Consider the following 17,356-nt stretch of genomic DNA (forward strand, 5'->3'; position numbering starts at 1 on the left):
TAAGAAAAAGAGTACAACTTGCTTTTAGCTCAAATGCACGATTCATATGAATATGAGGGCATTACTCTGAAACTTTACACTTAACTTACTCTTGGACTTTTCTTAAGCCCCTCTGGAGTCTCATGACTTTCTCAAGACCCTTGCTAAGAACAACTCATCCATAAGGATCTGACTTTTCTATTCAATCACCACTAGTATGATGGGTAGTCGAATGAACGAATATGAGAAATGTAAGAGTAAGAATAAAATCTCTAGGACATAGCTCTATTGCACGATTAAGAGTATGAAAAAAGGGAAACTTTCCTTAAATGTCTGTAGTCCCTCGTTTATAGAAGTGGGGTCCTCATAACCATAAATGAGAACCTACTGACACGACTTCATAGACACCCTAGGACACTTAAACTCTGTGCTCTGATACCAAGTTTGTCACGACCCGAGTCTACACCCTGGATGTGGTCGACACTTAAGAACCATTGCTGGTCCCCAAGCGAACCCTCATCCTGGTTGACTACAAACGGAAGACTAACTTAAGCATGCAAAAGCTTAAAAACTGAATAAAAAGTTCATAAAACTTAAATTCAAACTTTAACTCAAATGAAAACTCTGAATAATAAAATATATTCAAATCGCCCCAAAATTGGCAACTTAAGTCTTTGAAATATTTAATAAAATAAATAAAAAATACAGACTTTTAACTATACTGACTATCTATGAAGCCTCTAACTGATAAAGATGGAAGTCGGCACAAGACCCATGACATCCTGACTAAACTGAAAGGTAAATGAAATCCTCCGGAAGCAAGGAGGCTCACCATAGCTAACTCTAACTCTCGGATGTATCAACGAAGCTCCTGTTGATGATCCTAAATACCTGTGTCTGCATCATGAGAAGATGCAGGCCAAATGGCTCAGTACGTGGAATGTACGAACATGTAAGAGGAATTCTAAAACATAAACATAAGCTTGAAACTTGATAAAAAGGAAACATACTTACCTCTTCTCAAACTTTCTCAACTCAAGGAATACTTAAAGCTACTCAACTTACTCAACTCATAAGTACTCACGGATATGATACTCAACTTAGAGATTAGATACTCAACTCAAAGATATCATATTCGACTCTGGGTACTCAACTCAATATAAAGCAACAATACTCATGCAATATATGGAAAACTTTATAAAATAGTAAAAACAACTTAGTTCGTTAAAGAAAATGTAATAACAAACTCAATTTTACTTATGTAATAAAGTAATATAGTTTATGTGGGAGTTTCTCTAACCGACAACCACCACTATGAGCCTAAGTGGTGATACAACGTCTTGCCCACGCTACCAGAACTGTCCTATACTTTGCCGTCATATAGAACGCTTAACTTAGTGAATCCACTAGTCTATGATAAAATCATCTTAAGGATTCATTTAAAAACTCAATTTTACTTATATAATAAAGTAATATAGTTTATGTGGGAGTTTCTTTGGCAGGCGCATTGCGCCAGGCCCCCAACCCAAAAATTCTGACGAACTTCTTTGCTCATTTTCTCACCCTAACTCGCCTAGAATCAAACGATTTCTTCCCCAATCACTTAGAATCAATTACTTAACATAAGTACACTCTAATATACTTAATACATCCCTTAAAACACTCACTTTGATCTCAAGAAATCATCCAAAACCCCACATAATAAGATTTAGAATGAACTTCAAGAACACCTCTAATCTTTCAACTTCAGGAATGAAATTTCGCTGAAAATAATAAGATTGGCATGTGGGTGAACAAACCCAACACTATGGAAGCTTACATACCTCTTAGGGATCAAACCCATGGCGAAAATCCGCTACAACACGCAAGAATCTTGACGAATGCTTGATCCTCTCCTCTTTTCTCTTCTTCTCTCTTCTTCTTTTCTCTTCTTGAACGCTCAACTAAAACCCTAGGCGTAAACTAGGATTATAAAACTGAACCTAATCATATTATACCCCTAAAATATTACTAAAAATGAATTAAATCTGATTGGGTAAGGAAAAGACCAAAATACCCCTTACTATTTTTGGCTAACTTTCCTTAACTGGGCAGCCTAACTTCAAAAGGCCATATGTCACTCATCCAAACTCGAAACTTAGCAAACTTGGCGACATTGGAATGATAATTCAAAGGTCTTTCCTACGGTATCTGGTAGCACACCTAACTCATCCTGAGCTAGGAGTTATGGTCCTTCGAAATCGACCCAAAACTCATACTCAGCTTAACTTGCAAAATTTTAGATTTTGCTATTTCCAATTTAATTCTTTTTGGAACTCAAGGTGCTACATCTAGTGACCTTAATACTTAAGAAATTTTTAATGTCTTGGCAAAATCTCACGCACTACGATGAACGGTTCGAGTCTTAGTTCGAAAAAATTTCTGGGGTGTTACAACTTACTATTATGATTTAATAGATGCATCTATGGTATGGTCACATGTGCATTTATATCAACTTACAAATTAGTTTTTGTAAGGTTGTTTGCTCAAATTGTCAAACTAAGAGCACAATTCCAAACTATAAAATTATGGTGATAATACTGGTTGGTTCAGAAATTGTTTGCCTCCAACTATAGCTCGACCATTGATTATGAGAGCAAATCTCTCAAATAAAATTTGGTATGAGATGAGTTTATTTAACATGTATGCATCATGCCAACAAGGTTATCCCATCACAATTGGTTCAGGGTCAGGAACTAAAAAATTTTCCATATAAAAATTTGATGTGTGCACATATGATTTTATTACTCCACCACGCACAAAGATGGATCTCCAAATAAGGTTGGGGGTAAATGTTAGATTTCCTAACATTAGGGGAGATGTGTTTAACAACTGAAAATTATGTGTGAGTTGAATTATCTAGATCCTCGTTAAAAAAAATGTGAACTTGAAGTTCAAGAGGTAATTCATTTGCAAAATTATTTGCCGACCCAATATTTTAATTAAGTTGCAAATGCTCCAATAAATAAGCCTTGAAGGACAGTCTATGGTACGCCAGCAACGTGATAGACCAATCGATTCCAAATGTAACATTCCTTGAGGAAGGAGAGGAGCAAATTATCAAAATGGTCATGATAATGATGTAAGTGCTTTGAAAGAGCACTATGACATAACACTTCATAAAACCTTGTCAAAGGTTTAGGTACCTGAAAATGATGAAAAATGAAGAGATCTCGATAAGTTATGTCGAGTTGGAATCGAATTAAAATGACCGTCTACGGTATCTTTGATATGAAGTAGCACTCAATGCTATAAGTGATTGCGAGGATCTTAAATTCGAATTTGTCATATAATGTGGACAGATAAATGATTGGCCAAATAAAATGTACTATTCAAGTATATTTTGTTTCACTTAGAAAAGTAATGTTTTTGAACTTATAGTTCATAGATCAAAATATATGTCAGTGGGGTACAAATGAATCATTGTGCGAAAGTATAACCATAAGATATAAAGTACGGTTTGTGCCTCGGGGCATAAATAGTTTTCGCAGAAGTCCTGACATTATTAAATGGAGATATGTTCTCGAGTGCTGGACGCAATGAGACTTATTTCAGTCTGACAATAGATGAAATACTTGAATATGTATAATGATTAATTATCATGTCTTACTAGACGATAAATGTTATATGAAAATTCTTGAAGGATTTAAAAGGTCTTAAAAACAGTTTCATTGAGTACCCAATGGTTCTGAGATTGCTTAACACAAAGAAAGAATCTTTTCAACCTCATGAAAATGATTAAAAATGTCATGTATTAATGCAATTGGTGCACTTACAGATTACTGGTTATGCAAATGCTAGAAGATTATTTCATATACATAACGAAAGTCATGTGAAATGATTGTCATACTATCATTCAAGTTATGACAAGAAACTAACAAAGCAAGTGACTCAACACACAGAAGATGTGTAATTTTCTTTGAAAAGAAAAGATGAGCTTCAATAAAATTGAAATGATCAATCTCCTAGTCAGAAATGATTTGGATATGTAGATGCAAAATATTTATTTGATCCGCATAAAGCTCGATCGCAAATGGACTATTTATTTACATATGAAGGGGCAACAATATCTTGACATTCAAAGAATCAAACATTGGTAACCACTTCTTCAAATCATGCATAAATAATACTGATCTATGAAGTAAATCGGGAATGTGTTTGGTTGGGATCATGATCTATCATATTAAGAAAATATGTGATTTTCCTTTGGCAAAGGATATTCCAGCCACCATATACGAAAATAATATTGAAGGAAGGATACAATCAAAGGAGATCGGACAAAGCATATTTCACCAAAAGTCTTTTTCACATGATCTTCAACAAAATGGTGAGATAGAGGTTCAAAGATCCATTCAAGTGATAATTTTGTAAACTTATTCACTAAAGATTGCCAACATCAATATTTGAGAAGTTGTAATACAAGATTGGAATACATTGTTTCCGAGATATCAAGTAAAGTTTTATTAAGGGGAGAGAAATACGTGTTGTACTCTATCTCTTAACCATGGTTTTATCCCAATTGGGTTTCTCTAGTAAGATTTTTAACGAGGCAGCATTCAAAGCGTATAAAAAGATATATGTACTCTTTTTTCTTTACTAGGATTTTTTCCCACGGGGTTTTTTCCTAGTAAGGTTTTAACAAGGCATATTATCTATGTACATCCAATGGGGAGTGTTATAAAATAATATATTGTGGATGTCCACTGCATCAAGGATAATCATAACCTCCATAACCTCCACCTTTATAACATTATTCTTGTAACCTTTCACTTCCATAAACTTCTCCATTATATTTATGTTAATGTCATGTTTATGACTAAACTTTTGTATGCCTCTATGTTACACTATAAATAGAGGCATAAGAATTCATATTGTAGACACTTGAAAATTTGGTGAAGACTTGGAATAATAAGAAAAACTTTTATGTCTTGTCTCCCTATTTCTATTGTTTCATCTTCTATATTTCTTGTCTTATTTTGCTTTAGTTTTACAATAACAAAGACTTATTTGACACATTTTATTCAATTTTCTCTAAAAGCTCTAACAATCGTTTTTCTTTACTATCTCAAACCCTCCACCCTGTTAGGGTTTTGCCCTGATTTTCTTACCATAATTTAAGATTTATTTTTCCTTAAAGAAAAGACAAAACATTACCATAAATGTTTTTACTTTTCCTGAAAGGAAAATATAATATTCTTTCATATTTGGTTTATTCTTTCCTTTTAGGAAAATATTTTGGAGTAGCTAGTTTTTTTCTAGTAGGAAAGGTTCTAGGATTCTATAAATATAAGTTTGTTTCTTCTAACACAATAACAATAGTATCCACAATGTAGTCATTTAGAGAGTTTTGTTTATGGGGAGATTTTCTCTCTACAGTTTTTATGTTTTTATTAGTTTTTAATTATGTGGGTCAATTGGTCCCATCATATAATAATATTATGTCTTTTAGTATAGTTTTATGTGTTGTCTGATTTATCAATCATATTATTTGCAATTGTAAGCTCCGCATGACGCCCTAATCACCCTTCGTAACCCAACACCCCCTCTCCCCCCCCCCCCCCAAAAAATAAAAAAAAATAAAAAAAAAATAAAAATGCAGCAACCATTCCTAGAACATATCAACTGATCTCTTCATCTCCTCATCCGGGTATGGCAGGTTCCTTTCTATTTCTTCTTCATTTCTATAATAATCTTTCTTTTGTCAATTGATTTATTTTTGATTTTTGCGATTCGGAAAAAATAAATAAATTTAACACTTCCTCCCATTCTCTTCAATAAAAATAGAGTGAAATTTTTCGTCATGCTTTCTCTCTACATCAGTTTTCCTCTAATCTTAAAGAATTCATGGCTGAATGTGCGAGCTATTTGTGTTGTGGAGGTTCTAAAGCAATCTTTCTTTAACTAATGAACTTTCATACCATTTTGTTTATAGTACAATGTGCAAGCTATTTGTGTTGTTTACTATTGATTTTCTGTGTGCATATCAATAATTTTTCTGAATTTAGATACTTAAGTACAAGCCCATAAGAAGTATTGCAAATTCTATGTCAGTGTCCCTTTTAGTTTTATGTTAATTAGATGTCTCCTCTCTTTTTTTTCCATCTAACAAAGTGCACAGTACTTTGTTTCATCTATCCTAACTCAGTTTAAGAATTGATGCACCTAAAATTATGTGAAAGTATGCTTGAAGCAATTGAAAAATCAATATATTTGAAGAATTTTAGCACAACTAATATGTTTAATGAAATTCCCCAGTTGAAAGGTTCCAGTAAGTTTGTTAAATGGCGTATTGTTATACAAGTACCACACTGTTTTGCTATTATATGAATATGTAGAGACAGATAGAGTGTAACACTGTAGAGGGAAGAAAAATCCTTACTAATGAGGAGTCTGCCAAAAAATCTAAATTGATGTTGAAATATGAAGAGTTGATAAAATAGGAGGAGATCTCGTGGAGACAAAAATCAAGGGCTCTATGGCTGAAGGAAGGTGATAAGAATACTAAATTCTTTCACAAGATAGCAAATGCACATCAGAGATACAACAACATTGATCAGCTCATGATACAGAGAGAATTGAAGCAAGAGCTAAGTTGAATTAAAGGGGAAATTGTTGAATATTATAAAATGTTGTATAAGGAATCATCTCAGTGGAGACCTGAGTACATAAATGTGCAATGTCCTTTCCTAAGAGAAGAAGATTGTGAGAAATATAGGAAAATAATATTATTGAATTGTTGTGTTGTTAACATTATTACATTGAGACCCTATTTATAGACCCTAGAATACAATCTTTTACCAAGTAGGATACTATTTAGTATTCCTATTTCTATTTCTATTACTATTCCTATTCTAATAGGATTGTATAAACCTATCCTATTCTAATAGGATTGTATAAACATATTCCTATTTTAATAGGATTGTATAAACCTATTCCTATTCTAACAAAGATAATCAGGCTCTGCAAAGCAACTTTGAGGAAAGTGAAGTGCTTAGATGTTTGAAGTTGTGTGCAGTTGACAAAGCAGCAGGTCCAGGTGGTTTTACTATGGTTTTTTTTATTAAATGTTGGGATGTGGTAAAACAAGACATATGGATTCCTTTCAAAACTTCTATGAACATGAAGTTTTTGAGAAGAGTTTTAATGCAACTTTTATAGCTCTTATACCCAAAAAGAAAGGTGCCAAGGAGTTGAGGGACTTCAGGCCAATTAGTCTAATTGGTAGCATCTACAAACTTTTCTCCAAAGTTCTGACTGAATAGTTGAAAAGGGTGGTGGACAAGTTGGTAGACTCACAACAAATGACTTTTGTTAAAGGGAGACAAATAATGGATTCAATTTTGATTGCAAATGAAGCAGTTGACTCTAGAAATAACCAAAAGAAGCCAGGTGTCCTATGTAAGTTGGATATAGAGAAAGCTTATGACCATGTTAACTGGAAATACTTAGTGAAGATGTTGAATCTGATGGGTTTTGGGCAGAAATGGTTGAAGTGGATAAAATTTTGCATATCAACTGTTAGATTCTCAATACTCATCAATGGTAACCCTGCAGGTTTCTTTCAAACCCAAAGAGGTCTCAGGCAAGGTGCTCCCTTGTCACCTTTTTCGTTTGTGATCACTATAGAGGGTTTAAACAACATGATAAAACTGCTAACTTGAGAGGCTGGTTAAGAGGTTTTGATGTGGCCAAAGAAGGTGTTGAGAGACTAGAAGTGATACACTTGCAATATGCAGATGATACCCTGATTTTCTATGATACTGAGGAGGAACAACTGAAGTATCTAAAACTGATTCTGATCTTATTTGAAGGTATATCTGGTTTGCATATCAATTGAAGGAATAGTGTAATGTATCCTATAAATGAAATAAACAACATGTGTTGTTTAACATCAATTCTAGGTGGTGAGATAGGAGATCTGCCTACTATATACTTGGAAATGCCTTTGGGGGACAAATCCAAGCCCATAGACATATGGAGTAGCGTGGTTGAGAAGTGTGAGAAGAAATTGGCCAAGTGGAAGTCTTAGTACTGACCCTTATTAACTCAGTACTTAATGCTTTGCCAACCTATATAATGTCTTTGTTTCCTATCCCAACTAAGGTCACTAAAAGGTTGGATTGTATCAGGAGGAATTTTTTGTGGCAAGGCAACAAAGAAAAGAAAAGCTTCCATTTGGTTAAATGGGAGGAAGTCATGACAAGCAAGAAAAATAGAGGTCTAGGAATAAAAAATCTGAAATTGCAAAGCAAGACTCTTAGTATGAAGTGGTTGTGGAAGTATGCAAACAACAACCAGATGCTATGGAGGAAAGTAATTGGAGCTAAATATGAAGAAAAGGACAACTAGATAACTAAAGAAGTAACCACTCCTTAAGGGGTTAGCCTCTGGAGGTCCATCAGAATCTTGTGGATAACTTGAAGGCAAAAGTAATAGATGGGAGTAAGACCAGATTTTGAAAGGACATTTGGCATGAGAAAGGCAACATGGAAGATCTCTTTCCAGACATCTACAACCTAATCATGTTTCAACAGTGCACTATAGCAAATCTATGGTCACCAAAAGGATGTAATTTCACTTTCAGAAGAAATCTTAATGATTGGGAAATAATGAGCTAAATTTTTAAACACTGTGGACACTTTCGCTGGACTATAGACAGCCATATGAGAGGGTAAATTGTGGTGGACAGGAGATGACAAGGGAGTGTTAAAAGTCAACAAAGCCTATAAGATGATGGATCAGACAGATCAACGGCGCTCAAGTTGGCCTTGGAAGCAAATATAGAAGGGTAAAATCCCTCACAAAGTTTCCTTTTTTGTCTGGTCAATGGCTAAGGAAGCAGTTCTTACATAGGACAGTGTTATGAAGAGGGGGATTACCTTGTGTTTCAGGTGTTTCCTATGTGGTGAAACATCTGAGGCTATTAACCATCAGTTTTTACGTTGCAAGTACACCCATCATCTATGGAAAATATTCCTAAGTCTCAAAGGCATTTCCTGGACTATGCCTAGGAAGGTGGCTGAGGCATTACTATGCTGGGAGGAAGAAGGTGTACATGCTAAGGACAAAGGTAGATTGAGAGTTATTCTGGAGGCAATCTGGTGGGCTGTTTGGAAAGAAAGGAATTCAAGATGTTTTGAGAGCATATAGAACAATGTGCAGAAAGTTAAACTACACTGCATTTTACTTGGTCTTTTGGTGTAATCATTATACTCTAATGACACTGTGACTATTATTGATGTGCTAGACTCAATTTAGACATAGAGAAGTGAAATCGGGAGTACACTTGTATATAAGATTACAATACAACCCATGGATTGTTTTGTGATATAATACAAAGTTACCAAGTTCAAAAAAAAGATAGAGGTGTACACTGCTATAATCTATACATATTTAATGAGTGAGAATCTTATTCTTGGTGATCTTCTCTCGAAGAGGAAAAATCATAATTCATACCCTATGTTTCTATTAGTATAAAGCAAAGCTTTAATACTACTTTTTGTAAGAAGAAATTCCTCTTAGTCTTTGCAGTAGAAAATTAGTTACATGATTCTCTACTTTTATTCTTAGCTTGATAAATCATGTGCTTTTATATCTCTTCTTGCACAAAGGATTTTTTTGTGTGTGAAAGAAGTAACTCATCTTCAAATTACTAGATTTTTCTTTCCAATGTAGCTATTTTCTTCTATTCCATATTGACCTTACAAAACAATACATTCCCTCGCTGTAAAATTTATAGGTATACTTGTCTTTTTAAAGATTAGGACGTGCTTGCTTTCCCCCTTATCATTGAAGTTGAAGAATTTTTGCTCTACTTGCACAATGTAACTTTCAACGAAGGGGACTCAATTGAATTCATTTTCTATAATTTAGGTTTGCCCTGTTAGAGCAACAAAATTAGGTTTGTGTCAATATCATATTTTAGAATCTCATTGTCGTTTTTATTGTATCTTCATTTAGATGATCCGGGGAGGTATGCTTTTTGCTCACTCTTTTCTCCTTTTGCAATTTTGAGTCTCTGCATTACAAAATACTAGAGATGTTTACTCTTTTTATGGACTTCATCTATGTGATATTAATTGGCAGCCTCTAGGTGGGTATGTATTGTGATGTGAAGAAGTGTCTGGCAGAGAAGCATGGAGCTCTGTTAATGAACTGAAGCAAAAGGAAGAGTTGAGAATTCGTCTGATGGAAAAAGATGTTAGGCTTCAAATAGTGTATGGCGTGCAAGCTAAGCATTCTTTTTTTTGGGCTGTGCTTTCGAAGAATCTGTTGGCAACAAATTACTTAAGTTTTGGGGATATGGTGACACGTAATTGCTCCAAATGAGTCATCACAATGAAGTGTGGACTACAAAGCCATTGGATTACTGAGGAGGCTCTTGGAACTTTTGGATACTGTGGAAGACTATTAGAAGATTATGGCCCCAATTCAAAGGCAACATCTCACTAAAGGTGGAAAATGGTAGGAAAATTGATTTTTGGAATGAACATTGGATTGGGGATGAAAGCCTGCAATCACTCTTCCCAGACCTGTTTATGCTCACCACTCAAAACAAGGCCACAATCTCACAGCTATGGAGTCCTCGGGGTTGTAATCTCATTTTTAGGAGAGCTTTGAATGATTGGGAAATCGAGAGGGTCATTAATCTGTTTCAGATCCTCAATGCCTTCCCAGGCACCTCTACTGAACCTGATAAGCCTATTTGGAGATGGCAAAGCAAAGGTGTGTTTACAGTAAAGTCATGTTACTGCAGATACAATATTGGCCAACCACAGATCAGAAACTGGCCATGGAAGTTAATATGGAAGATAAAAATACCATTGAAGATCTCATGTTTTGCCTGGTTAGTGTGCAAAAGGGCCTGCTTAACACATGAAGTGCTTCAAAAGAAAAGCAGACAATTATGCTCAAGATGCTTTATGTGTGCTCAAGATGCAGAAGTTAATAGTCACTTATTCCTTCATTGCAAAGTAGCTACAAGCTTGTGGAACATGTTTCTTGGTCTTCTTGGTGTATGCTGGGCAATTTCAAAGTCCACTAAGGATTTGCTCTACAGCTGGAAGGAGATAGGAAGAAGGGAGTCAAATGAAGATTGGTGGGAATTAATCCCAGCCTGCATCTGGTGGTCCCTATGGAAAGAAAGGAACGGAAGATGCTTTGAGGATAAGAGAAACAACATCCAGAAAATTAGAATGAATTGTCTTAGTCTTTTGTACTTTTGGTGTAAACAAGATATGATGGGGGATATAGAACTTTTTGATGACTTCATAGGTAATTTGTAATCTCCCATAGGGTAGTTTGATATGCTCTGATGAGATTGTAAGTGACCTATGCTCATCATTTATTTGATGATATGCCTTTTGTGAATACACAGTTACCTTTATCTCAAAAAAAATTGCTCCAAAGGTAGTTCCGTAGCCTCATATCATCAGTATCTTATTCAACCTTTTCTCAAATAATTACCATATCAATACAGAGCAACAAACCTGCCAAAGTTGCATGAATCACTTCATAAGCTCGCACTCTAAATTATTCTTTTATATATATATATATATATACACACACTCAAGTTACCTTTTAAATTTAATGCTTTGCGATATCACTATTGAACATTATGACTGGACTCTTTTGCCTAACTGTGATCAATTATCTCTCAGCTTTACATACAACACATCTTTTTTAAATAGAGTTATTAAACTACTAACAAGTTAATAAAGCATATTATTTGGAAAATGGAACTTCATTGTTTCTCAACCCTTGAGACTATTCACGCTTTATTTCAATTCTTTTGTTGCTTGAAATGCCTTTTGCAATTGCTGGCTAAGTTGCTCAAACTCTTCACTTTTGGTGCCACACCCATGTCGACACAACATGGGTGTGGGTGTGGGATCTGTGTCCGATTTGGTCAATTGATTTTGGGTACTTTGACCAAAACCGATGGGAAAAGTTTGGACAGTTTTAATGATTTCTGTAGTCAATACAAAAGCTATGGTGAAGTTGAAGAAAATGAAATACCTTTTATATAGAAATATCCATGTCACTCCTTTTCCTTTAATCTCCTTCTAGGATTCTCCTCAAGTTCTCCACATAATATCTGATAATTTAGGTTTAATAACTCTATTTTAAGATATTTTTATTATTTTTTAGGCGAATCCCCGCACCTGTGCCCATACATGGATCCATATCTCCAAATCTTAAAAATTAGATCATGAAGGATCCGACCTCTAAATCTGCATCCGAATTGGACACCCGCACCCAAGTCCAACCAACTTAAATTGCTGGTTCACTTCCCAGTAAAAAGATGAAATTAAAATACCTCGAAAATCTATCTTAGAACTCTCCAGAGACCATGAGTACATATGTCGCACGATAAGTAAGATGATTTTTTTCTGTTGCTATTTCGCAAATGAACAACTCAAAGATTTGCGTTGTTTCTCATTTTTTCTACAATGTTCATTTCTCGACTTTAATACTAATCTATTGAAGTGAGGCTCTATCTGTACGTGCGTGTACACACTCGTGAACACACGTGTCTGTGTGTTGGAAAACTAAATGTTATAGCTATTAGTTGACCAAAATCATTGAAGAGCTATTGAGTGCTATATAAGACGTAAATTTCATTTAGTTGTTAGCCTTTTTTAGGTGGACTTTAGACTTAGTATAAATGAGGCTACAATGAAGGGGAAACTCACCTGCCTTTGCTTAGTAGACACAACACATTCTTCTGCATGCTATTGGGAAGTATCTGGCTTATGTGTCAGTGGTATTATAAATTACCATGTGTGTCGATATTCTACTTTAGTGCAATTTCAAACAAGTATGTCATATTAAGAGGAAATACTAAAGATGAGGAGAAAACAAATACGTCTGACTTGTCCTATTTACAGGGGATGAGTAGTGTCTGCACACTTTTGTTGAGAGGAGTTGTGCCTTTTCTAGCGTCATATCAAAGGACTGCGTCTGAAAATGCATCTAGAAGTTGGATTACGGGATTCCTCACTGTTCTTGCAGTAGGTTGATATCTTATACTTACCTCTGTTATCGTTGTTGCTTGAGTTTGTGTCATTTGAGAATGCATGTTTGGTGAGATCGAATTTTTTGATGTTGATGCTACACGTTTGTACTCAGAAAAAAACTTATCCATGAGAGTTTGGCTATAGTATTGGCCAGCTTTTGTTCTATTAGATAAAAGTGATTGTTGGCATTTGAATTGATTTTAACATGTGTAGCAATGAAAGAGAAAACATAACATGAAGCATGACTAAGTGTCTTATGCCAAAAATGCACATTGTTTTTTATCATGTGCACTTGTGATCCCAATGTCCAGGGAAATGATATTTCTCTTTCTTTCAAATTATGTTTGGTTATAGATTGTTAACACTATAATGTTTCTGTGTTAATGAAAGAAAAAAGTTCAACTAGTATGTACAACAAAAAGAATCGTAAGTTGTTAAATTCGTAGTTAGGTTCTGAATTGTTCAACATGACTGTAGTGTAAGAGTAAGTAGGCTAATCAAAAGGGCACGGTACATTTCCCCCAAGGCCTAGCTCGAGTGGCAAAAGGTTGAGGATTTGTGACTTAGGTCATAGGTTCAAGCCCTACACCATGCAAAGCGAAGCCCGGTATTTAAGTAGAGAAGGGTAGAGGAGTGGGCCCATTATCCACCAAGTTTAGAAGATTGTGATTGGTCCAAAGGGCGGTGGGTCACAAGCGGATTTCTCGGTTATCAAAAAAATAAAAAAAAGGGCACGGTACACATCAGGTGCTTATGAGAATCTTACAATATGAAACATATAATGTATTTCTATCTTTACAGAAAGATGTGATTTTATTATTACATATGTTAATTTTTATTCTTATTTCGAGGCTAAGTATGTTTCAAATTGAATCCTTGTACGTCTACAGGTTACCCTATCATGGGAGGAAAAGTGAAATTTTATTCTTCCTTTGAAGATTTTCGTCACAAGTATTTGAGATTTTGAATGTATACAATTATCGAAACAAACTTACATTAATTTCAGAATCTAGTTTCAAACTCTCAAGTCCATGTAATATTATAGTTAAGGTTATCTAGTACACACGACACCTTTAGGGGTTGTTTGGTAGCTAGCTAGTATTATACAAGTATTAGTAATACATGGATTGGTTATGAGGAAATTTATGTATTATTTTATGCAGAGATTAGTTATGCAATGTTTAGCTATTCATGTATTAGTTGTTGCATCTTCTATCCTGCATAGAATTATACATAGATTACCTCATAACTTGTACATTTATTAGTTATGCAAGTTTCTAAATTGCAAACCAAACATTGTATTAATTTTGTACATAATCCTAAACAACTACCAAACATGGTATTACTTATGCATGATCTAATACATGTATAATAGGTCCATACTAGGTGATTCCTAATTGTCCATAGGTGCTAAGGTCCAATCATAAGTGTGGAAAGTTTTCGGTGTTGCTTATGTTCTACACTAATGGTTTACGGGGATGGAATAGACCTAACAACAATCAAAACAGTCTTACATGGAAAAGATTCCAAGATTTAAGATTGAAACACCTATACATGATATTCTTATTGTTTTCCCACAAAATTTTGATAGTTTGATATTCTCTCCATAAGCTGCAGAAAAATCATGCTTCATTCTTTTGACGATCTCTTTCCAGTTTTGTGTCTATATGATAGATGTGATCATATTCTTGAACTATATTTTTTTTTTTGTTGATGAGTTACATAGTGGAAAATGTTACATAATTCTTGAACATGTAATGCAAATATTACCTAATGTGATATATGGATAGATGTACAAAGTTACTGCATATTAAGATTATTTTTTATATGTTCACTTTCAAAGCTTCCTATGTTCCTTTAGTATTAACTTTCACGTCCTTCTATGTTCACTTTAGTGTTAACCTTCAGGGGTTCCTTTTTAACACACACACACATATATATATCAAGAAAAATGGAATTAAATGAATTCCACATTTAATTTAATTTGTGTTATATAGAAAGGTGAATGAAGATTTCAAGTTTGTCATGAGCACTTATTGATGATAAAATGCACATCAAGGGCATTTATACTTTTAGCCTATGTAAATATACACATCTCCTAAACTAAACTGCCTTGTAGATCTATCTTACCTATCCTATCGACCAACCTTATTTTCTCATCTTAGAGCATCTGCGTAGTAAACCACCTATCACTTCATGAATCTTTTTGTCACAATTTTTACACGATAATTGCTTTCATTCGAGTTTTCTTTCTTCCTATTCATGATTTTCTGATATTAGTTCTTTTATAGATGTAAATCGTTGCGTTCAGTTTATTTGATAATTTTTAATTTGATTTTCTTTCATTCCTTTCATAATTTTTCATCTCACGAGAAGTTGGAAATACATCTATAGATGATCGACTTTGAATACTTCTTTGTGATGAAGCTTTAATTTTAAGCATGGTGACAGTTGCGTATTCTTCTAAAACATTCTTGTTCTCTTAACTTTCCTTAATCTTTTGTTATTTTATTATTATTTTGATTTTTTTGTGGTGGTTCTTAATTCTTTGATTTTAGTTGTAGCTTGTGCGATAGTATTGGTGGATATGATCTTTCGTTTTCCTACTTCCTGTCTTCAGCTTATCGACAGTCCGAGAGAAATGAGGTAAAATTCTTACTACACTAATTTTAATGACTTTATATAAAGACAACAATTATATACATCTGTCATAATATGTGGCTTGGGTTTGATTATACTTTGTTCCATTCCTTACTAGTTTCATAGGTATTACTGCAATAGGTCATGTGCATGTTGCAATTCAAAAGGAGTGCAGATTCTTGAAATGAAGTGCATATATCTAAAGATTGAGGATTTGCATGGATATGCTTATTTTGTTTGGAGTCACTGGCCTTTTGCTAGTCTTGCCTCATGTGGAGACAGTCAACATAATCTTTGCTACTGTTAATGGTAACTTCCTCTCTTCTTTTTACATCTGTTCATTTTACAAAGTTTTAACACATTCACACCGAGAAAAATCCCCAAATAGTTCCTTATCTTTGCGAGTTTACTTAAAATGGTTCCTTATATAGAACCTAGAGCAATAGTCCTTAAAGTCTACAAGAATGGAGTACTTTTAATTTTCAGTAACAAAAACTGTTTAGAGTAACAGTAGTTGGTTGCAACTGAATAGATGATCGAACGGATCCCATGTCCTTGAAGAACATACCCCTTCTATTCCCTGTTTATTTAGTTACACAATGTATACATACTGCATCCTTTGTAATGTACATAGGCATAATTAGGTAGCAAATTTGTAGGAATTCCTCTTTATTTTCTTTCCTAAGTTAGCACCTAATGTATTGTTTTTATATCTTGCTTACCTGTTGGAATAAGTATAATACATTGACTTCCATTTGATTACATGGTATCAGAGCCTATAGACTCTTTGATCTTGTTTTGGCTCTATTTCGAAAAGCAAGCTTGATCTTGTTTTGTTGTCTTGTAGGAAGAGGCTTGGATTTCAAATCAATCACTTTAAATTGGTTATTTGTGTCACCACCACCATAGGAGTCAGATCATCCTTTCTGACCAGACAAGCTTTCTTTGACTACTGGTGTGAAGCGAGTGGCCTTTACGAGCCACCTAATTCTCTCGCCTGTTTGTCACGCGTCGATGCATGCTCTGGCAGACTCATTTGGGGATGGCTTTCCAGCATCAGATTGTCAGTTCCGACATACCCCAAATTTTATCCGGTGTTAAAACACTACTTTGAGAGATTTTCTTCACTTCCAGGTTCATTTTATTTTTCCTGTAGTTTCCGCATTCAAATATGTTTGCTATTTGGTGCTTCTACTACTATTGACTTCTCTTCAATATCCAATTTATATTGTTTTATGGATGCTTGTTTTTCATTGCTGGTTCCTTTGTTCTCCCCCGTAGCTTCTTCGTTCATATTTGACTCTCAGTTACAATTATTATGTTGGGTGAGTTGGCTGTCAACTTTCTGATTGGGTTATAATATTATTAGGAACCTTCTGATTGACTATTCTTAAGTTCTTTATTGTGACATTAAAGAACTGCATTTCGAGTTTTTGGTTGTGTTTGCTTGCTTCTTGTAACACCCCGTATTCAAAATAGACAATAATGCAGATTTTGAGAAGTTGCAGGTGCAACTTACGGTCGCTATCCACGGACCGTAGGTCAGACTACGGCCCGTGCTGGTGGACCGTGGTTCACCACTGTAACCCCTCCCCAGCCAGCTCAGAAAAATTGGCTAAGTCTCGACCCACGGACAGACCCACGGTCCGTAGATCAGACCACGGTCCGTGGTCTGTGTC

General features: G+C 34.8%; 1 protein-coding gene across 1 annotated transcript; it reads left to right on the top strand.

Annotated features, from left to right (window-relative positions):
* The first annotated feature begins 7,346 nt into the window (after positions 1 to 7,346).
* On the top strand, positions 7,347 to 8,047 carry LOC125809381 (uncharacterized). The gene is made up of 3 exons (XM_049489034.1): positions 7,347 to 7,504; positions 7,573 to 7,829; positions 7,920 to 8,047. Exons 1-3 carry the CDS (start codon positions 7,347 to 7,349, stop codon positions 8,045 to 8,047), a joined length of 543 nt encoding a protein of 180 aa, XP_049344991.1.
* Positions 8,048 to 17,356: the final 9,309 nt, after the last annotated feature.

The sequence above is a fragment of the Solanum verrucosum genome, unplaced genomic scaffold (assembly GCF_900185275.1).
Source record: "Solanum verrucosum unplaced genomic scaffold, falcon-dt-bn FXZP01000062.1, whole genome shotgun sequence".
Classification (NCBI taxonomy): Eukaryota; Viridiplantae; Streptophyta; class Magnoliopsida; order Solanales; family Solanaceae; genus Solanum; species Solanum verrucosum.